General features: G+C 36.7%; 1 protein-coding gene across 1 annotated transcript in view; it reads right to left on the bottom strand.

Moving 5' to 3' along the window:
* Positions 1-23046, bottom strand: part of LOC150084144 (small subunit processome component 20 homolog) — a 229120-nt gene extending 206074 nt beyond the window's left edge. The window contains exons 1-3 of the mRNA XM_090376132.1: positions 22980-23046; positions 2861-3049; positions 463-547 (exon numbers count right to left, since the gene is read on the bottom strand). Of these exons, the coding sequence (XP_090232258.1) occupies positions 463-547; positions 2861-2889 (114 nt within the window). The 5' untranslated portion in view covers positions 2890-3049; positions 22980-23046. The remainder of the gene's footprint in view (positions 1-462; positions 548-2860; positions 3050-22979) is intronic.
* Positions 23047-23781: the final 735 nt, after the last annotated feature.

The raw sequence follows: 23781 nt of genomic DNA, 5'->3' as shown, positions 1-23781 counted from the left end.
ACTCAGCTCTGAATTTATTATGGCTAGTCACTTCATTGATGTTTTTCTATCTGATTGACATTCTTTGGTGCAATGCAGCAATCACTGAATAAGCCCACAATTACTTGTGTCACGTGATGTTGCTCCTGTTTCTTCTCTACACATTTCACACAGTAGGGTCAGTGGTTGGCATACACTTTTTAAAAATTATTGTGAATGTTAATGCACATCTCCTCACTTTGCTTTTCTACGTGAGTGTCAAGTAAGAGTCTTATTTTGTGCACAACTGTTGTTACCACTTAATGCTACTGAATTTCAAGCATAATTTTGGAAAAACAGAGATTCAAGCATTTTACAGGAATTTATTTTTGTTGGCCACTGATAACCAATTCAAAAGATAAAATTTAAAGATGAAACACTTTTTTGATTTCACAACAAAACTAAAATAAATAAAAATTATAACAAAGAACAGAAAAATTTTACCTTTCTCATCAGGAATGCAAAACTCTCAGCAGCAAAATTCCTTATATATTCTTTATTTTCACTGCTTAGTAATGGTACAAAAAGACTAAAAATAAAAAATTCAAATAATGAACTGGTTAGCAATTTTCTTGCTTAAGAATACATAAACACAGAAAATTAAGTTCTATGGAAAAAAAAAAAGAAAAAGATTACTGTATAATGGTAGGTATTGTTATTTTTGACACAAGGGCTACTTAGGCCACACTGCACCTATCAATGGTATGAAGTGTGACATAGTTGACTGTTATGAAATCAAAAATGATCATATAATTTTATCTGTTTAAGAAAGTAGAAAAACTCCAACAGATTAGTATCACTACCTATGATATGGTGGAGCATCAGGGGTTCTTTAAGGTTTGGCAGAAAACTGAATAGACTTGCTGGGCATCAGTGTACAAGGCACATTCAACAAAAATATGCTTCATTGTAAGAGGAGAGTTGCATTGCACATATTGCGAAGGATCATTACCTGTGAGGATATAAAGGTGAGTAAGCTGACTATAACCAATCCGCTCTGACTAGGATTACTTCCTTTCATTTCAAGTTTTATTTGACAGAGTTTATTATGCATTTAAGCTTGCCATTGGGATGTCCATTGTTCCATGCGTATTCTTTGTATATTAGATTTGTAGTGAAGATATGGAACATAATAATGTGACAAGTCTATGTTGGATGGATGATTAACAGCATAGTCTGCACTTTCATTTCCTGATATCCCAGCATGGTGTGGGATCCAGCAAAAGATGACCACTTGCTGGTGTTCCTAGATATGCATCAGTTTGGATTTTATGTGCTTTATGAAAGGATGTGTAAGAAAGGAGGTATTCTGCAAGGAAATAAGAGCACTCTGCAAGTCCATGTATATTATGCTTTTTTTTTTGGATGGGCAAATGGAGAATTTTTTCTAGAACAAGCCTGATAGTGCATAATTCAACCATACATCTGCTACATTCGGTGGGAAGTGATACAGAGATGGTAACCTTGATTTTGACTCAACAGTATATATTTTTGTAAAATGCAGATAATTTTGTCAATGATATCAGAAACTTTGCTAGCGGGGATGAGGAGGTGATTATCCCTGGCCATAGGCTGCATCTTGAATACTATATATACAGGTCTGGAGGCCTCACTTTAGGAAGGATGTGGATCTCCTGAAATGGGTGCAGAGAAGGCCAAACCAAACTGGGGAAGGAAACAAAAGGGTGCTCTTACCTAGACAGGCTTCAGTTCTGCAAATTGCAGCATCTTGAGACTAGCACCTGTGGGGAGATCTGAGTAAAGCCTCGAATGGATTGAGTAAACTGAATGTTAATGGCATTCTTATACATGCTGAGACTACACACATGAGGGGGCATAAATTCAAGTTGAGAAAGGAAGGTTGCAGGACAGATGTGCGGAAGGTTGGCTTCAGCCAAGAGGTGGTTGATTGTTGGATCTGTTGTGGTAGAAGTGGATGGGTTGAATAAATTCACGGAAGAACTAGACAAATTCTTGGAGGGTGCGGATGGGGTTTTTTTTTTTTTTTTTTTTTTTGACTGATGCTGAAAGGAAGTTTAGCATCTGTCAAAAAATTTCTCCTGAGGCTGAAGGGAAGTTCATGGGCTTCAATATAAAGGCTTTGTACTGGCAGCATTTTATAAGCACCTATAGCAATTCCGAAGATAGAATGTTGAATAGGGGTAGTAAGCTGTGCTAACATGCCTAGCAGACTCATTCATCGTGCTCTGCCTAGCAGACTCATTCATCGTGGCACCATAATCAAGGCGAGATCTGATTAGGGCTCTATACAAGTGAAGTAAGGTGTAACGATCTGCACCCTCACGATGTAGAAGAAATAACCCTGAATATGCACATTTTTTTTTTTTTTTTTTTTTGTCAAGTCGTCTGTAGATGTTTAACGTATTCTAAGAAGTTCAATTTACTACTAAAATTCAGACCAAGGAGATGAATGCTGTTCACAATTGAGATAAGGTGATTTTTTAAATGTAGCACTGGATCACAATGCAACTTCTGTTTGTTACAAAAGTGAAGGACACTAGAATCCTGACAAGATAATCAATTTCTGATAATATAGATAACTAAAAAAGTAAAAACTATGTTTTTACTTTTTTAGTTATCTATATTATCAGAAATACCATTGAAACCAAATATATTGGTTTCAATGGTATATTTGTACAATAAGTGTATTTTAAAGTCTGGTTGGCACAGACAAGAATTATTCATGTATCCAGTTTCTGACCTCAAAGTTTTTATTTAGTTAGCCCTCTGTGATTGTAGTCATACAGACAATCTGTGTTATGTATTAATTACTTTTTTATTTTTAAATGTAACTAAGAAAATTACATATTAAAAAACTTACCTGTAAACATTATATATATCTTTTATCATGTAACGCCATAAAAATTTGAATAAATATGCTAAACAACTAAATAACCATTCCAGTAACTCTGTCTCCTTGGTATCCAAAAGTCCACATATGGAGGAAAAAAAATCTGAGAAGTGAGGATAAAATTCATACTGGAGGTCACGAGCAAGGGCTATGACTAATCTGAAACAAAATAAAAAATTTGTAAAAACGAGTACCATCTATGCACCAAATTTATTACTTATGTTCATAATTATAAATGATAAGCAATAATTGGGAAATGAAACTTAAATATAATATAGAGATAATAGCTAATATGTTTCTTTTTCAAGTGCAATCCTTGTTTTAAAAGATTGCTTTGGCACACTGCCTGTCAATAGGTAACAAGCAGTGTGACCAAACAGATAATATACATAACATAAAACAGATGACAGACAATTTTTACATCCATCATCTATTGATAAAATTTAGCCAACAAATGATGGATGTACAAAACACAATACAGGTGACCCCCACTTAACGCTGATAGTTTGTTCCGGGAAAACAGAGCGCTAAGTGAATGCTTTGCTTTGCTTTGTTTTGTTTTTAGGAGCATTAGCAACTAAGGCCAAATTGCTCCGGAGATATGCGGTGGTCATTCCCTAACCTTTCCTCATCCTCTGTATTTGGTGGTCACGGGCTCGAACCCCGGTCTAATCAAGAAGCATGTGCTACGCACTGCTGCTCCTACCCACCTGGCTACGGAGGCGCCGCTAAGTGAATCCGCGCTAAGCAAGCGCCATATTCCCATAAGGTAACATATGCTTTTGTGAGCTGCGGTCTATTCCATAGGATATTTTCTAATCAATAATAAATGGTAGTGAAAATATGCACCAATGTCGACTAAAAATATTTAATATTCAAAATTTTGTACATATAAAATATTCTACATTATATACATATATAATTATGAGGTAATTAACTAAGGAAAATCATGAATTTATTAATTCGATGGTCCTGTGCTCTCAAGTTTTCGTATCTTTGGACTGAAAAATGTGTCAATTTTGGGTTGTGCTTTGGCCCTCTTCCTCTCATTGTACAACATCATGTAGGGATTCATTTCTTTCTTCAAATTTCTTATTACCTTGGCACTTCGTTCCATGTCAGGGTCGTTCTCCCGGAAATAATCACACATTTTTTCGAAGTGTTCAAAAGCTTCACTAAGTCCTTTTGCAGTCAGCGACTTCATCGGTTCTTCATCTATAGTATCTTGATCATCATCTCCCTCAATAGAAAGCTCTTGTTCTTTTATAATTTCCATTAGTTCTTCATTAGAGAGGCCATCCCTGTCATTGTCGATCATCCCTTGTACGATGTCTTCGTTAATTTCGTGTAATCCTGCTTCTTTTCCGAGCTCAACAATTTGTGTTTTAACATTTTCAACGGAATCATCAGGTTCCTGGGAATGCTTTATGCAATTTTTCCAAACTTTCCTCCACACTCCATTCATGGTTTTCTGAGTCACTTCATCCCAGGCACTTGAAATGTTGTAGATGGCGGTTTTAATGTTATAGGATTTCCAAAACTCCTTTAAGCTCGGTACATTTCCAGTGCTGATGGCTTTAATAGCTTGGGAAAAGGCGTTCCTTATGTAGTACGCTTTAAAGGTTGCAATTACTCCTTGGTCCATTGGTTGGATCAGAGACGTAGTGTTTGGAGGCATGTAAAAAACTTTTATGTGATTGTTCAAGTCTTCTAAGCTCTCTTTGCTTGGATGTCCTGGAGCATTGTCCATGATTAGAATAGCTTTATAACCAATGTTATTTTTTGCACAATATTTTTCCACTGCAGGACAGAAGAACTCAGCATACCAATCAATGAAAAGCGGCCTGATTACCCAAGCTTTTTTATTAGCCTTCCAGATTACAGGTAGGTTTGATTTAGCTAAACCTTTAAGAGCTCTTGGATTTTCGGAATGGTAAACTAAAAGGGGGTTTTAATTTAAAATCCCCCACAGCGTTACCACCCAACAACAAAGTTAACCGATCCTTCGCCGCTTTGAAGCCTGGCATGTTTTTTTCTTCTTTCGATATGAAACTTCTTTTAGGCATTCGTTTCCAAAAAAGACCTGTTTCATCTATGTTAAAAACTTGTTGAGCAGTATAACATCCCTCTTCAATAATTTTAACTAATTCTTTTTTGAAAGTTTCGGCTCCTTGTTGATCTGCACTTGCAGCTTCTCCCTGTATTGCTATGTTGTGCAGGTTATAGCGCTTTCTAAATCTATCAAACCAGCCCTTACTAGCGTTAAATGGTTCCACATTTTTTTCGGGGTGAGCTTCCTTTAAATCTTCATATAGGCTCTTCGCTTTTTCTTTAATAATAATTGAACTTAACGGAATTCTATGTTGAATGTTGTCTTCAATAAAATTATGTAGAAGTTTCTCCATTTCAATCATAATAGCCGGCCTAGCCCTGGTCAATTTAGTTGCCTGCAGGGGAACAGCTGTTTTTCCAGCTGCTAAAATTGATTCTTTATTTTTTATCATTGTTCTTACAGTTGAACCTGCCAGTCCTAAATTATTGCACACATCCACTTGTCTTTGACCAGAATCAATTCTCTTCAAAACCGTCTAATTTAATTTTCAAACTCAAATGTTTTTCTTACCTTTCCAATCTTTGCACAGTGTCCAGACATTGTTGCTTTTTCATTCTTATCTGCCATAACTCTCTGCAAATGTAACTGCGTTGCACTGATTATGATACGATGTTCGAGTACAGTAAACTGTCTGTATGTCTAACACTGTATGCACTGAATGATATCTAGAATTCCTCTGGCAAGTGAGCTGAAGACGGTGACAAATGTTTTATTTATCTGAAAAGTTCGATTTTACCGTGCAGTAAAATCAAATGGTTGTTTATAGCAGGAAAAGTACTGTAAATCAATTATGGTGTGACTCATGGAGAATGTTTATGGAATTTCCAAAACAGTAAAACAAACAAATTTTATGTACTTCGGGTGACCACAAGGTCAGAGGAGTTCAGAAGACAAGAGAATACTGTACAAGAAACAGCACCGCATTTAGCACTCATGGAATTGATTGTGTGAAAAACATTTCGCAAGTTATAGTTCCCACAGTAAAACAAAAGAAGAGATAGGGAGTAAATCTATTTTTAGTATCTTTCTATTACAGGTCAGAACAGAAAATGCAGACTTCGTAACAACATATGACACTGGATGGTAAATTTTTTCAACTTGTGTACTAAAAAAGAATTTCTCCCTTGAAACTATCCAAACCAAGAAAATAAGAGCATATTGAAAGTTTCAATTTTGTACATAGAGTAGAAATTATAAAAATAATTACTGTAGTTAATTTCATGGTGGCTATTTTCTCCTTTTGCCAAAAAAAAAAAAAAAAAAAAAAAAGGGCTCAAAACAGACTGGACTGAAGACGGATTTGCCAAAAATTCAATCTGTATGCTAGTAAAATAGCGTTACGGCGAGTTTTGACAGCATTATAGTCAGATATGGGTTATAATGTAAGAACAGCGTTATAGCGAATCGGCGTAAAGCGAACCGTGTTATAACGGGGGGCCTGCTGTATTAGATTTTTTGTATCTTGCAAGATTGCCATATGCCAAAATTACTGCTTGAAATCAATGTGGCATGGTTTCAAACAGTTGTTGAAAGGTATCTAGTGTAATTTTAAGCAATTAGAATTATTGCTGTAGCAATAATCCTAATTCAGTGATAAGGGCAGCAGAGTGTATGCTATACACGTGTTTTTGAAAGGTCTTGTCAAACTTTGGGGATTGGTTCTACATGAGCATACAGATACAAAAAACTCCATATGGGGAAATGCTTCTCTTCCAAGTTATAGAACATTTTCTCTTTTCATAGAGTGAAGTCTATCATTATATTTTTATTAAAGTAATTAATGCACACCATAGGTGACCGATAAGTACTTTCCTTTATGTAGACATCAGAGCACGCATTTTTAAAATGACCTCTTTGAGCAGCAATACACATCTCAAAATGTCTCCGTGTTGATTGACAAACATTCTTGAAATTTCCCAGAGCGTTTTCAATTGTATGACAACTATCCATGATCCAGTCTTAGAGAATTTGTGCATTACAAAAAAGGGATAGCATAAACAAGGGCCTTAAAGTATCTCTATAAGAAAAAGAAAAACCAGTGTATTTAAATTTAGAGGGCGTGCAGGCCATAAAAATGGTACATTTCCACCATCCAATGGCCAGGATACTTAATATCAAGAAATTCTCAAGCAGCAAGGCAAAAATGTGCTGCAGCCCCATCAAAGTGAAAGCCACATTTGATAACGTTGTATGTATAATGCAGATAGTTCCTCCAAGTATTTATAATTTTAACCACTGATATACATAGCAGGAAAAATGGACAAATCATAACCAGCAATGATACCAGTCCAAATGTTCCAACAAAACTGCTAACAATGATGCCAAGATGGGTAACATAAAGATTTTCCCATGCCCACTGGTGTCTATTGCAAAAAGTTCATGACATCCCTTGTGATTATGATTCATCTGTGATAAATAGATGATGGAGAAAAGAAGCTTCACTATACTGCTGCAAAAGCAATTGATAAAACACGCCTTGTGGATAAAAATCATCTTGTGAGAGGGACTGCATTAACTGCATGTGATATGGGTAAAGGTGCTGCTTATGAACTTTCCACAGAGTTGAATGTGCAACTCTGTGGAAACATCTAACACTACTGCTATGTTTGTTATGCTAGTTCCAGGCTCCTTCTCAATCATGTCCTCCCCCTGTTCCTCTAAAGGAGGTGTTTAGACACTTCTGGTTGTTCCCCAGTCAGTGACTGGGGAACAACCAGACAGCCATCCATCAGTGACTCGAAGACACTGATGGATGCCTGCAAAAATATCTTTGGCTAGACATCATCACTGTGAAAAAGTTTCCCATAGAGAACACTGAGCTTTACTGCTGTCCTCATTCACTCATTCATAAACGGAATGAATATCTGCCATTAGAATGCTGATTATTCATGATCAAGGTAAAAAATAACATATGAATTGAAAATAACAGCACAAATACTGAATCACTTATAGTAGGTGACTGTAAGGTAACTGATAAATGACAATTTGCTTTTAAAAAAAATTTCTTATTTATACTCCAGCATGACCACTAGGTCAGAGGGGTTTACATTAACTTTTTTGACAATTAATACAATAATTAACCATATTTAATATCTTGGACTTGAACCACAGTCCACTCAAAGTACATGTCCTTCTACACCCTCGCATGACCACTCAGCTAGATTGGACCTATAAGAACAGTTGTTCCATCCAGAAGTAGATGGATTTGTTCCAAAAATGTAGTGACATCAGATATGCAAATGATTCAAATAACTATCATCTTAGTTATAGACAGGTGTACCTACCTTCACTGTATGCAAAAAAAGAAAACAGGTGATAACTCTGAAGGAAAGCATTTCTGGATCAATGTCCATATCAATTTTTTTTTTTTTTATCCTTATGTCCAGTAGAACACAGTCCCAAAGTTAGGATTAGTCATATAATGTAAGGAAGCCCTAGGTTTTTGCTTTAATAGCCAAAATATAAAAATAAATAATAAAATAAATATATAATAAAATTAATAAATTAATAATAAATAATTAAAATAAAAACAAACTTCCAACTTGTTTCCCTCCTCATATAGGAAATTTTAATTTTTAACTATCCAGCTGACCTTTGAATTTCCACAAGCTAAACCACCCACAGAGATAACTTATTATAGCAATTAACAACTTGCTGGCTAAAAGAAAACATCCTACAATCCAGTCTAAATCTTATTTCCTGTAATTTGCATTTATGGACTACAGTTCTGGAATCATTTATAATAGCAAAAATTTCACCTTCATTCATCTTACTATCTTCTTTTAGAGCCTTATAGACCTCAATCAAGTCCCCTCTAAGATGACAGGTTCCTGAGCTCTGTAGCCCACATATTCAAGGTCTATCCTCATGAGGGTACCCTTTTGCAGATCTCACCAAGCAGGTTGCCTACCTTTCACATATTCAAGGTCTATCCTCATGAGGGTACCCTTTTGCAGATCTCACCAAGCAGGTTGCCTACCTTTCACATATTCAAGGTCTATCCTCATGAGGGTACCCTTTTGCAGATCTCACCAAGCAGGTTGCCTACCTTTGGACCCATTCAAGAAGCTCAATGTCTTTTTTTTTTAGGTTCAATCTCCATACTTGGTGTGAACTTACAATTGCCTTATACAGTGCTTCACAGGGCACTGTATAAGGCTATTATAATCAACTTTTATCAAACCCAGCAGAACGCATTCCCAAAATTAGCATTAGTCACATAACATAAGGAAGCCCTAGGAGTTTGCTGAAACAGTCAAAATATAAAAATAAAAAAAATTCCTCTCTCTCTCTCTCTACGGAAACATACAATAAATCACTGGTATGACAACATGGGCATTCCTTGTCATCTGTCTAACTGCTTGGAAAACTTCATGTCTTACTGTATTGTAACTCCCAAATCCCTTCCTTCCTGCACTGTTTTTAATTCAAACCCCTCCAAATGTTTGGGTTGCTATTCACCATGCGTAAGGCCTTAGTTTTTGCAGCATAAAAGCGTAGCTGCTATTTTTCTGACCATCCTTGGAGCCTATCCAAGGATGGTCAGAAGGAGTGCTGTTTGGCACTGATCATTAATGACTCTCCCTATCATTACATCATCTGCAATTTTTGACATCATGCATTTATCCCCTCATCAATGTCATTTATGAAAATCAGAAAGTGGTCCAAGAGCTGATCACTGGGGTGACTTCTGACGTTACACCATGAGGAATATCCATTAATCACAACCCTCTGCCTCCTGACCTGCAACTACCCTGTGATCCATCTTAGAATCTTACCATTAATCCTAACATGTTCCAGCTTGCACAACAACCTTCCATGAGGAACTGAGTCAAATGCTTTGCAAAAACCAAAATAAACAATGTTAAAATTATTTTCTATATCCAACTTATGAGTAACTGTATCAAAATAGCTAACTAGGTCTTGTTTAACAGGTCAGTTAAACATGATTTTCCCTTAACAAGACCACAGTGTATTCTTTATTCTGTATTCTTTAGAATTCCATTTCTATCTAAATGTTCCTGTATTGCATTCTTTTTCAATGACATCACAATTTTCCCTACCACTGAAATCAGACTGACTGTCTGTAGTTGCCCACTTTCCTATTAAAACCAGCTTTATGTACGGGTGACACATTAGCACTTTTCCAATCCAGAGAATCTCTATCTCTATCTCTCTCTCTCTCTCTCTCTCTCTCTCTCTGTTTGTCCAATGATGCTCTCATAATTAACTTCAATGATTCAATGCACTCTTTTGCCACCTTCTTCATAATTACTGGGCCCTCCAAGAGTCTTACTTCCCATCAGGCTGAAAAGTTTTTCTAATAAACAATCTTCTGAAATTTCAATATTTCTAATTTCATTGGCACCTCCGTAGCCAGGTGGGCAGGAGCAGCAGTGCGTAGCACACCCCGGTCTAATCACTTCTTGATTAGACCGGGGTTCGAGCCCGTGACCACCAAATACGGAGGATGCGGAAAGGTCAGGAAATGACCACGGCATATCCCAGGAGCAATATGGCCTTAGTTGCTAATGCTCCTAAAAACGAAATAACACAGAATATAGAACTAATTTCATACTGCTCAGCCTCACTCAGCTATTCCTCATTATAATGGGTTTTTCATCTATATGTTTGATGCACCCTTTAAGTCACCCTGTATACTGCATCTTAATATGTTTCATAGAGCTAATTTCATACTGCTCAGCCTCAATCAGCTATTCCTCATTATGATGGGTTTTTCATCTATATGTTTGATGCATCCTTTAAGTCGCCCTGTATACTGCATCTTAATATGTTCATAGATTTTCAATGGAGTTCTTAACCGGAGATGAAAGGTGGGTGGGGAATGTTGCAGAAAAGCTGAATTTACCATCACTTTCCTTAAACCACCCATAAACAGATTTAGTGTTTTTGACAGCCATATTGTTATCTTGAAAGCAGCCATTACCACATATGTGATGTTATTTGATTAAAAATGATATTAGTAATAGTAGTAACATTAGGTTGTCTCATGGATAAATGTAGTCACTTCTAAACAGCACAAGCCTGAGGTCACCTTCACTAGAGGGACAAAAGTGTCCTCAGACAAGAAAGACAAAACATAATGCATAGTAGCATTATTTTTTCAAACCATCCTTACTAAATTTCAAACAATTGGTCTACCTCTTCCAGCTCGAGCAGAAAGGGTGACAAGTACATAAACACACAATGCACTAGTCTTGCCACCTAGTGCATTGTGTGCAAACTGTAAATCACTGTAAATCGATAGTGTAAATCAATTTCTGTCAGAACCCAATACCTGTTTCTAATCCTCTCCAGTACAAATACATCAACTCAAATACCAGTATATTTGTACAATAAATATAATCCCTAAATCAGCATTTCGATGAATGCCAAGGGCTGATATTCTTGGCACTGATCCATTTACTTGCAATGTATCATATTTTCTGGATGATAATATGCATCACATTATGAGAAGCAACTCATATTTTTTAAGAAAAATTTTTGAGAAAAAATATTTTATTGCATATTTTTGAAACAAATTTAAAACTGCTTAAGGAACAAAATATCAGTGTAAAATGAAGATTTTGCGTATTATATAATGTCAATCATGCATCATTACTGATGTTATGGTCTGAACTTTCACTTTCTTCAAAGAGTATACCATATCAAGGCCATTACTGATTCCACAATTCTTGAAAGTGATGACAACTGTCTCGTGTTTCACTAACTCATATTAATTTTTCACCCAACTGTACATCTGGGAAATGGTTTGTTGCTTCATTCATTCTGTTAATGTCAAATCATGATTTCGTGTCTCCTCCCATTTCGTCCATTGCTCACATAAATACTTTTATTAATTGATGGGTTTATTAATTGAAATGTCAAATGACTGCAGTCAGCAAAGGCCTCCTAGAATTACTGCTCTCTATTTAATTCAGCAACAACCTGTTATGCATGATCTGAAATGGTCACACAATAAATGAGCTAGCTTTTTTTTTGGAAGGCCACCTTCACATTCTGACCATCCATACTGTGTCTAGACACCACTGCATGCACCTAGTATACCTTCAGACAATAAGATGCAGGGGAATTTTAGGCAACATTTTCCAGGTAAAAAGTGCATCTTATAATCCAGAAAATATTTTATATTTAAATAATTTATTACAAAACACTCCCATGAAATTGAGCTAGGAAACATAAGCTAAAAAGTTGAATAGAGCTGATCTAATGCTAATTCAATTTTTCACAATAACCACTTAATAATTAACGTTTTTTCAAGACAATGTTCCAAAAACTGTCAAATTTTTAACTTTGCAAAAACTATTTGGCTTATGAGATTGTCGTGTGTGTTGAGGTGCATAAAACATGTCATGAAATAGATTTTAAAATGTAACTCAGAAAAATCATTAAAATCTTAAAGAAAAACTTATGAACTTAACTTTCCTGGAGAAAACAAATATAAAATGCAGTTTTACACCAAATGGATCCCAAAAAGTATTCTGCACTTATTTAGCACTTTGAAGCCCCTAAGCAGAAGGCCTGCTTTGGGGCAGAGGGGGGCAATATATTCTCCAGAGATCAAGGATGTAGGGCTCACTTGGGCAACTACAGAGAATGGGTTCAGAATGAACATATCAGTTTCTATTTTCCACATGACCACAATTTAACTGTGCCTATTTTGTTGCTAAGCTGTTGATGCAGATGTTCATTGCTTTTCATGCACATCTGAATGGAGGCGCCTCTGTAGCCAGGTGGGTAGGAGCAGCAGTGCGTAGCACATGCTTCTTGATTAGACTGGGGTTCGAGCCCGTGACCACTAAATACGGAGGATGCGGAAAGGTCAGAGAATGACCACCGCATATCCCTGGAGAAATATGGCCTTAGTTGCTAATGCTCCTAAAAAAAAAAAATAAATAAAATAACATCTGAATGGAGAGGAGCATTAAGATTAAAGCAGGTCCAAAGCTTACCAAACTGTCAAGAACCCAGCCAGCTTAATATCATAATAGTATCAGCAAAAATCTTAATGATGGATCTTTCCATTTCCAAACAGTGATTGATGCTTCTCAGAAATTCCCTTCACTGAGTAGAGAACTACAGAAGATTATAACAGCCAGCTTAGAAAAGCACTTATATTATGCCAAATAAATATAAGACTGGATGAACAATATCTAAGTAAAGTTGCAGGAATACTGATCCATTATGATTATCTTTCTTTGGAATTGGAGCCAATGATCTGGGTCTTATCTGCAAACACACACAACTGAAGCACATATATATAAAACAGTGCAAAACACTGTTTGATTGCATCAGTTTTATTTACAGTAAGACTAGAAAGAACAGTTGCCTTGGCAGCAGGTGGTTACTTTGTTGCAACTGTCCCTATCAGTTTTATGGCACATCAGCACCTTAGGCAATACTGCAACAGTGCATATTATGTCTGTACGAGTGTGTGTTCATGGGCCAATTTGCATGTTTTGTAGGCTGAAAAGCCCCACTCCCTGCATTTAAGACCAATTAACTATATCGCACTGAAGAGGTTTAAGAATTCCTATCATCTCTGTGGTAGCTGAATCTAAACCCTGGCAAACAAATTCTACATATTGTTATGGAGGGAGGTGGTTACAATTAGCAGAGGAAAAAATCAGCTAGGGAACTGTTAGGTATTGTACACAATCATGACTGTTCTTTGGTAGTTATATCTCAGTAAATACAAAGATGTTCTAAAACAATCTGCAAAGTCGAATAATATTTGTTGTTATCTCAGATTCTGAGAATGAAGTAACAAAATCTATCTTAAAACTGATATATATTTTTTTGAAGATCTTCAGTTAAGTTTAGATTGTTTTTTACCCATGCTAACAATCTGTTTTCCTTTACTTCAAAATCTCATGGTTTGAATATTTCACAACTGCCACTTCAATACAATCAAGCTTCGGTTGAATTTTTACAATATATTCATTTTTTGATTTGGTAATAAATCCTATCAAAACCAAGTATATTAAGTTTTTTATTGACAGCATGGCACAGGCTATCAGTTTATACAATTCAGCTTTTGGGGATCTACCTTGTTCCAAATTGTCTGCCTTTTAATTATCACAGTGAAAATGTGACTTTTTCTACTTAGGGTGTCTCTCAAGGTTGATTTGCCTATGATTCTCACCCATTACACTCAAGTATTTTTCTTTATATTTACTTATTATGTTGTATACCTCACTTATCCAATTGTCAGTATCATATTCAACTCTTCAACCTCTTCTGCCTTTAAATTTTTTCATTTTTAAGTAGCTTCATAGGAATATATTGCCTGACATCAGCTTTGCCAGTCTAAATGTACAGTAAATAGAGAAAACTGTGCTTGAAATATATTCATTGGTTTAAATGACACCTTGTCAGTGATCTTATTGCTATCCCTGTATGGAAGAAATTTGTGGCACAGAGATTTCTTTGTCCCAACTCAAGAACTGTTCCTGCTCTTACACCACTTTTATGAAGGGTCTTGACTACAGATAAATTTTAGGTTAATGCTGTGATCATCAAGAGCAACTTGTAAACTTAACCTTAGATCCTCTCCACTGGTTACAAGACGACGACTATTTGGTTTGAATTTTGTGATGCATGTCCTTTTTTATGAAGTGGTGTGCTTGATGTATAATATAATTTTAGGACATTTATAAACCTTTCCATATAAGACCTGTTCTGTGTCACTGCCTCTTTTTTCTTTTTTCGATTCTAGGCAATAAAAAAATTTATATATAAAATTGTATACATATATAGAGAATAACTTCTAAAAACCATATTGCAGGAATACCTCGCATAGCGCAGTTAATTCGTGCCAAAAATATACCACGCTATGCAAAACCGTGCTGATCAAGGTATTATTAGTATGTATTTTAATGCAATGCGTTCCGATAATTTGATTATATCGGTCGAGTTGCAAAAATATATGGGTGTTTGTTTACTATAAATTGATGCACACAAAGTTCTTGCAAAAAAAGAAACTAAAATGATAAAAATGAAAAATACTAGTAAGTACAGTAGAAATGATTTTTATTGCAGTATGTACATACCAAAAAAATATAAGTGAAGTATGTACTGTATTTTTATTTTGAAAAATAACTGATAAGCTTAGTTTGCACAGTTTTTTCTTTTTATCTGCATACATCTCTTTATAACATCGAATGTCATTTTGCAACGCCTGCCTTACTTTCATACCTCATTCAATGTTTGGATCTAGAAGAACACTCAGCGCCATTACATTTCTTCTTTCCACTCATATTTGCATATATAATGGCGTAACATTTTTAAAAAATAATCTTTAATAAAATTACACAGCGAAAACCATTTGTACAGCTTATGCACAATCAACGACTTCACCGCGAGGAATCTAGAGTGTTTACTAATGTATGAATGTTAGCAGAGTCCGTATATAATGGGAGTTTCGACAACAATCAGAATGGCCTTGAATCCATAATGCATTGGCCTACGTGCTGGCATTATATATATACATACATATCAAATATATTGGTGCGTAATACAGTTTTTTTTTTTTTCAATTTGTAAACTGCGCTATAGTGAAACCCATGCTGTTCGAAACCACGCTATGCGAGGTATTCCTGTACTTATAAAATTCTACCTGCTGCACAACAAAATACATAGTTTTGTTATTATCAGAAATGCAGAATTCTGATAACATATAAATGATATAATGGCATTTAGGACATGGTTTGATATACAATAATCTAAACATGGAAATCCAAGGGAAGCAAAACTTTCCCAACACTCACAAATGGGATTAAAATTTATAATTTATAAAAATCCAATCAACAAGCATATTAATTATAACTTTTCATAAAGAAGGGGTATAGAAATAGATTTAACTTTAATAATTCAGAGATTTAACTATCAGAAAGCAGATATATACCTTCCCAAAATGGTAACAAATCATTCAATGTTTATTTATCAAAAGATATCAAAATGGTTAACACAACTCCCCTCCCGAATAGGACCAAAGAACCAGAGATCGTTGAAAAACAGCCAAGATTTAATTTCCAGGCTTAAAAATGTGGAACAATGACAATATCTTGGTATTGTTCAACTTAGATTCCATGTTCACTACCATACCCCTAGAAGAAGCCAAAACATGTCTCCTTGAAGAAATAGACAGCCACATCCTTCTAGGATAGCCAAAGCCTCTACCAACCTCAGAAATATTAGATCTCGTTGATCTTTACACAGGAAAGTCATACTTCACATTCAACAGAGGATTCCACACACAGATTTGTAGTCTCAGCATGGGAAACACCCTCTCCTCTTTCCACTTGTGGCAGAAATATTTATGACAAAATTAGAATTCCTGGAAAACCAACAGAAAAAAAAACTAAAATTCTGGAGCAGGTACATCAATGATATAATAGTTATCTGGAACCATAGAACAGAAAACCTACAACAATTCTTTGAAGTTCTCACCAGCCACAACCAAAAAATCAAATTCAAAATGGAGATAGACTACAATAGCAGCCTTCCTTTCCTAGACATCCTGTTCACAAGAAAACCCCCAAGGCTACTTATGGAAGTTTACCAAAAACCTACTGACACTGGGATCATCCTACACTACAAATCATGCCATCCTTTCTCAACAAAAATCGGTGTTCTCAAGTCCTTCATTATCAGAGTTCACAGAATCTGTACAGAAGAAAATCTCCAACAGAAATTACAAACAATAACCAGGCTTGCCACGAAGACCGAATTTCCTCAACATAGGAAATCCTTGAGGTTGTCATAGACATTCTCTCAGATAGGCCAGACAAGCTGTACTTGCTACCTGGGAGTCTAAAACACCGATGGAACTGATATTTAGGTGACATTCAAGTCCAGTGGACCCAATTTCGGCGAAGTCCGGACGGTCTGTGAGAGCCAAATCCTCTGCTTGCACCTTCACGATGGTGGGACTGTTAGTAATCATGGGTATAACCTCCATGCACAAGCACACTGTTGGTGTGAACCAACGTAAGCAGGGGTCGAGATGAGCTGCCCACACAACATGGAGGCCGACCGGGCTAGCCGAGTGGGTAAAGTACCTGCCCGGCAACCCAAAGGTCGCGGGTTCGATTCCCACCTCGGGCTTGGATCAAAGTACTGCAAAAACCTTGAGAGGTGCAATATGGCCACAGAAGCCGATGCGCCAACAACTACCAAATCAAAAAAAAAAAAAAAAAAAAACAACATGGAGGAATACCGCCCCTCTGTGTTACCAGGCAATACTAGGTGGAAGATGACTCTCATCAACCAGTGCAATACCACTACTTTGCTTACTGGAAGCTTGAAGTGGTGGAACCCACGTTTAGTCCCCAGAGCCAAGTTCCGGTCAACCCTTCCACATCTCTTCCTTCATGCAGTATGACTGATGACTTTTGAGGTTATGATGAACATCATGGCACGATCCAATATTCCATACATTTTGAGGGCACAGCTTTAAAACGGTGTTCACAGGCAGGCCGCTAGTTATTATACTGAACCGAACCTATTGGTAACTCTTTAGGAGGCTTTTGGATCAGCTAGTGTTTTGGATCTTGCTACCTCTACTCTGCCAGATAGTGACTGGAGGGAGTCCGAGTAGTGTGTATGCGGGAGGCATTGTCGAGGCCACGGATCAAGGATCTGGGTATATTCTTACCATGTGTACGCAATATCCAAAAATTTCATTACTTCATACAGCGTGTCCCTCCCACTTTTTCTTACTATTGAATAAACCATGAATTGTCAAACCAATAGAGTAAGCTTATCTACGAAAATATCTAAACCTCCCAAACACTTCCTAGTTCATTTCACAAATATAAGTGGTCTCAATTCTAATTTCAACGATGTCCATTTCCACTTGCAGTCTGCCAAACCCCATGTACTTTTTCTGACAGAATCTCAGTTATCAGTTGATTCAACTACTGCTCATCTCAGTTGCCCAAATTATTCGCTGTATGATTCCTTTCGCCTAAAAGGTGGTACTTGTGCATATGTTCAATCCGATATTCCCTGTCAGAGACTTGGAAATTTGGAATCTCCTCTTTTTGATCTTCTCTGGCTTAAAATCTCTCTAACTCATTGTGTCAAATTCATCTGTTGTCTCTACTGTTCTCCCAACTCCACTAATCACTTGGCGCTCTTTGACTTCCTCTCTTTGCAACTCGACTTTCTCCAGTCCAACTTTCCTAACAGTGAGATAATTTTCCTTGGTGATTTTAATATTCACAACTCCAGCTGGCTTCCGTTTTCTATGCACACCGACTAAGCTGGTCGAGATGCTGAGGCTTTTGCAATTACTAATGACCTTGCACAGATTGTTCATTTACCTACACGAATCCAGGACTATCCTAACCATAGAGCCAACACACTTGATCTTTTTCTCACAAACAACCCTTCTAAGTACACAGTCGAAGTGAGTGGTCCTGTAGGCACATCAGACCACAATTTGGTGATTGTCTCTGCTCCAATGGAGCCTTTATCTCATGGCTATTCCCAACCTTGTATTGTTTGGCATTACAAGAATGCAAAATGTAATGACCTGCAAGATTTTTTTCTTCATTTCCTTGGTCGGATTACTATTTCAAAACGTCTAATGTCAACGTTTGCTCAGATCGTATCAGTGAAATTATTCTTGTAGGAATGGAATCCTTTATTCCACACTCCACTTTAAAATCTTGTCCTTTATCTAAACCTTGGTTTTCCAATAAATGTGCTAAGGCTGTTCAAGACAAGAATGTTGCATATCATAATTGGCTTGTTTCCAATTCTTCAGTTTCATTTTCTGCCTACACCAAAGCTCGCAACAATTGTAAAGCAGTTATTAATCAGTCCAAACTAGATTTTGAACAGGCTTGCTTCTTGCCCTAATGGTAGCCGAGCATTCTGGTCTCTTGCCAAAGCTATTAGCTGCAACTTTTGCCCATCTCTGCTCCCACCTCTGTCAAAACCAGATGGTTCTGTTGTCACTTCAGCCAAAGATAAAGCTGACCTGCTAGAATCCCATTTTCCTTCCAACTCATGTTATTTTTGTTATTTGGTTTTAGGAGCATTAGCAACTAAGGCCATATTGCTCCGGGAATATGCGGTGGTCATTCCCTGACCTTTCCGCATCCTCCGTATTTGGTGGTGACGGGCTCGAACCCCGGTCTAATCAAGAAGTGTATGCTATGCACTGCTGCTCCTTCCCACCTGGCTACGGAGGCAGGTCCAACTCGTGTATTAATGATCTTCGGAACCTCCATAGCCAGGTAGAGGAGCAGCAGTGCGTAGCACACATTTCTTGATTAGACCGGAGTTCGAGCCCGTGACCACCAAATACGGATGATGAGGAAAGGTCAGGGAATGACCACTGCATATTCCCGGAGCAATATGGCCTTAGTTGCTAATGCTCCTAAAAACCAAACAACAACAACATTAATGATCTTGGTACAACACCTTCCATCATTTCCAACTTGCTCCATTCAATGCCTCCTGTGGTCTTCCGTCAAAAGAATGTCAGAAGGATTTTGACGAATCTTAATGCTAAGAAAGCTCCAGGTTCTGATGGTATTTCTCTACTTGTTCTCAAAACCTGTGCTCCTGAACTTACTCCTGTTCTTTGCTGGCTTTTTTCACTTTCTTATTCCAAACGAGTTTTTCCTTCTCCTTGGAAATTTGCTCATATCCAACCAGTTCCTAAAAAAGGGTGACAAATCCCTCCCATCTAATTAATGTGCCATTGCAATTACTTCTACTCTAACTAAAGTAGTGGAGAAATCAATTAACCTCCAACTCTTAAACTACCTAGAAACCTTCCATCTGATCAATGATCGCCAGTATGGATTCCATCAGTGTTGATTCACTGGTGATATTCTGGCTTATGTTACCCATTTATGGACAAGTTCAATGGAAAAGTTCCGTGAAACACAAGCAGTTGCTCGACATCTCAAAGGCTTTAGATCGTGTTTGGCATAAAAGTCTTCAAAACAAGATTCCATCTTATGGTTTGCCAACTGTTTTTGTAATTGGTTATCCAGTTTTCTCTCACTTAGTGTGATGGTAGATGGCTCTCTGTCTTCTAACTTCTCCACTAATGCTGGTGTCCCCCAAGGTCCGGTTCTTTCCCTCCGATCCATAGTTTTGCCGATGATAGCACCTTGCCCTGCTCAATCAGCTTCAACTTCTCGAATATCCACTAACAATTCCTTAAATGCCGATCTCCAGGTAATTCTCCAGTGGGGCAAAGACAACTTAGTTGATTTCAATCCTTCTAAAACTCAGTCTTGTCTTATATCTCGCAAAAAGGATTCTTCTGCTCCTATGCTTATCTTTGGTGACACTCCAATTTCTATGCAAAATGATATATCTCTTTTGGGGATTACCCTGACTGTCAATCTCTCTTGGCACAAGGAGATTACAAATATTGCTTCCTCTGCATCTAAAAAACTTGGTTTTCTCTTTCGCTCTCGGCGTTACTTTTCTTCCAAACAGCTGCTCACTCTGTATAAATCGCAAATCTGCCCTGCCATGGAATATTGTTCCCACATCTGGAGTGGTACCCCCAAAACCTCTCTCAGGCTTCTAGGTAGTTAGGTTAATTAATGACTCATGTTTAACAGAGTCTCTCCACTCGCTGTCTCACAGACGTACTGTTTCTGCTGCATGCCTTTTCTACAGATACTTCCATGGGCACTGTTCTTCTGAATTGGCTTCTTTAATTCCTACTCACTCTTTCAAAACAGTCCAAGCACACCACCAGCCAACATCCATTTACTGTCCAACTTCAAAACTCACAGAATCAACTTTTCATCTTCCTCGTTTATTCATTCAACTGCTGTTTTCTGGAACAGCCTTCCTTTACATGTATTTCCTGATAATTGTAGCCTACCGAAGTTCAAGTCTAATGTCAACAAATATCTTTTTTCAACTTCTCAACTTCCAACCCAAGCACGGTACTAAGTACTACAGGTTCTAATACCTCTCGTGTTTGGGGTTTTCATAAAAAAAAAAAAAAAAAAAAAAAAAAAAAACCATGTTATTAACAGAGTCAAAAAACACATCTTCAAGACTGTCACACAACCCCAACCTAGCAGGGACAGAAAAACACCTCCATATGCATACTTTACATACCAACAAAATAGCAAAAGAAGCTAGGAACTTTAGTATCTCCACCCAGTTCGAGTTCAGCCTCCATTAAGCAGACCTTAAAACAACAACCCAATAACCCCTACAACCCTAGAGGTTCTATCTACAAAATTGACTGTAGGTGTGGGGGTACTTATATGGGAGAATCATAGAAAAGATTCAACTTCAGAATCAGAGAACATAAAAAAGATGTACAACGTGGAAAAGTACTAAAGTCCAACAAAGGCCCTGCATGCATTCCAATATGGTGACAAATGGGAGTTCAACAACACTAGCATCCTCTCTACAGACAGCCAACACAACAGAAGGAAATTTAACGAAGCCGTCTTCATAAAATGTTCGGAGTCTCAGCAATCAACAGAAAACAGAGGGTCGAATTCAACCCACAATATTTACACCTTTTCAATAAGAGGAAATGAAAAACCAGGAAATTAACATAATAATCCAGACATCCAGAAGAGCGGCTCACATACAACCCCCCCCCTCTAGACCTTCAGAACCAGCCTGCACACTGATAGGAGAGAAAAGGTCACCCCAGGTTTCCACTACACAAGAACCACCAGATCCAGAATACAAAACTTGGCACCAGAGGTGTATTGCTAAAAAAAATAGTACCAGAATGCTCGTTCTCCAAAAGACTATATGATAATGTCACATAGACTGTACAGTAACCGAATCAGACTTCAGACTCACGGTTCATAGAACAACCAGTTCTAGAGTTCAGCTCATGGCGAATCAAAATGCAGCGTTTGCACACATCACAGTATATCTCATTCGTTGGATCTCTTTATCTAACATATTGTACTTTAGTAAGAAATGTTCAAGTTTCATTGCGAAATTTATATTTGTTTTTAAATAAATTTTAAAGAAATATATTAATTTTAAAGATTACTATTAATATATATTTTTAGTAGCAATGGGTAAAATAGATATTTCTCCCTCCCCTTTGATTATGCCATAGTTTCATAATATTAGGTGTATAAATTTAATGATTTTCTATTATGACATTCAGAAAAAGTACTGGAGCGTTACGGCCCGAATACATCACTGCTTGGCACCATTCTATTGGTTAATGGTCTTAATCCCTCACCTATAAATTAAGTGCTGGCAGCACCTCTTCGCTGGATGCACATCAGGTTTCTGTCAGCATATAAGAACTTAATTTTTATATATTTGAATTTACTTAAATATCTGTTTTCTACTGTAATGGTAATTCAAACTTAATACTTTAGACTTAAAATTCACAATTAATCAATAATTTTTGGAATTGTAATATTTGTTATTGATTTGATTTTTTTTTAGGAGCATTAGCAACTAGGGTCATATTGCTCCAGGGATATGCGGTGGTCATTTGCTGACCTTTCCACATCCTCCATATTTGGCGGTCATGGGCTCGAACCCCGGTCTAATCAAGAAGCGTAAGCTACGCACTGCTGCTCCTGCCCACCTGGCTACGTAGGCGCCTGTGATATTTGTAATTGTTATTGTAACATAAGTCAAATTTGTAACCCTTTCTATTGTTCTATCCCCCAACAGCATGGTCTTATGATGGGTATTGGCAAGATGCCTGAATGTCACCTTATATATAGTGGTTTAGGCGATTAGCATAATAAACTATATTATTAATTTCACATGGTATAACAGTGGTATTACATATAGTAATAATCTTAAATGGTAAGCAACCATGTAATTTAACATTCTTCCCTAACTATAATAAAATTATTATTATTTTTTTTTTAATTTCTTCATGATACCAATAAAATTTACTAAATAAATCTTGTTTGTTTTGTTATTTTTATTTAGGGTAATTTTTAAAAAAATTATACTCACTCAAGGGTTGCATCTAAGGCCAAATTGTTAGGTTTCTGTAACTGATTTTGAAGAATCTCAACAATTTCTTCCTATAAAGTGGTGGGGGAGACATATTAAGAATTACAAGACAACATAATTCATATCCATTTTTTCTCAAAACAAATAAACATTTTTTTTCAAAAATCAAATAAATAAAATGCTAAACGTGACATTCTTTCTATTGCTGACCAAATGGAAAATAAAGCTAAAAAAAAAAAGTCAACCAAGAAAGAATGTCACTAATGTTTACTTAAATTTTAACACCAACCATACTAAATATTAAGAAATAAATAAATAAAGTATACCCATATAGAGATTAGAGTAATTTAAAAAAAAGATTCAACTCCAAATTGCCAGTGAGACCACAGGTCCCCTTTCATGCATAAGATTATCACAAGTGAAGTACGCAAAATGACAAAGAAATTTCAGAAGTGAGAAACTTCAGAAAGCAACAGACATGTCTCCTTTATTGAGCACATGTCACTTATCTGTCACAAGTTAAAGTGAATTTAGAGCTTAAAATCCAATTTTTTTGAAGTTAAAAACAGAGTAAATTTTACTAGGGTAAAAACTTTCAAACCTCTGAAAATTGCAGTAGTTTTTTTTTTTTCCAGGACAGTGTAAAATATGAACACATGTTTGAAAATATGTTTGTTTGTTATTTAGTTTTTAAGAACATTAGCAACTAAGGCCATATTGCTCCAGATATATGTGGTGGTTATTCCCTGACCTTTCTGCATCCTCCGTATTTGGTAGTCACGGGCTCGAACCCGGTCTAATC

This window comes from Mastigoproctus giganteus, chromosome 6 (assembly GCF_048544385.1).
Source record: "Mastigoproctus giganteus isolate SK-2022 chromosome 6, ASM4854438v1, whole genome shotgun sequence".
Classification (NCBI taxonomy): domain Eukaryota; kingdom Metazoa; phylum Arthropoda; class Arachnida; order Uropygi; family Thelyphonidae; genus Mastigoproctus; species Mastigoproctus giganteus.
This window is presented reverse-complemented; position numbering and strand designations above follow the sequence as displayed.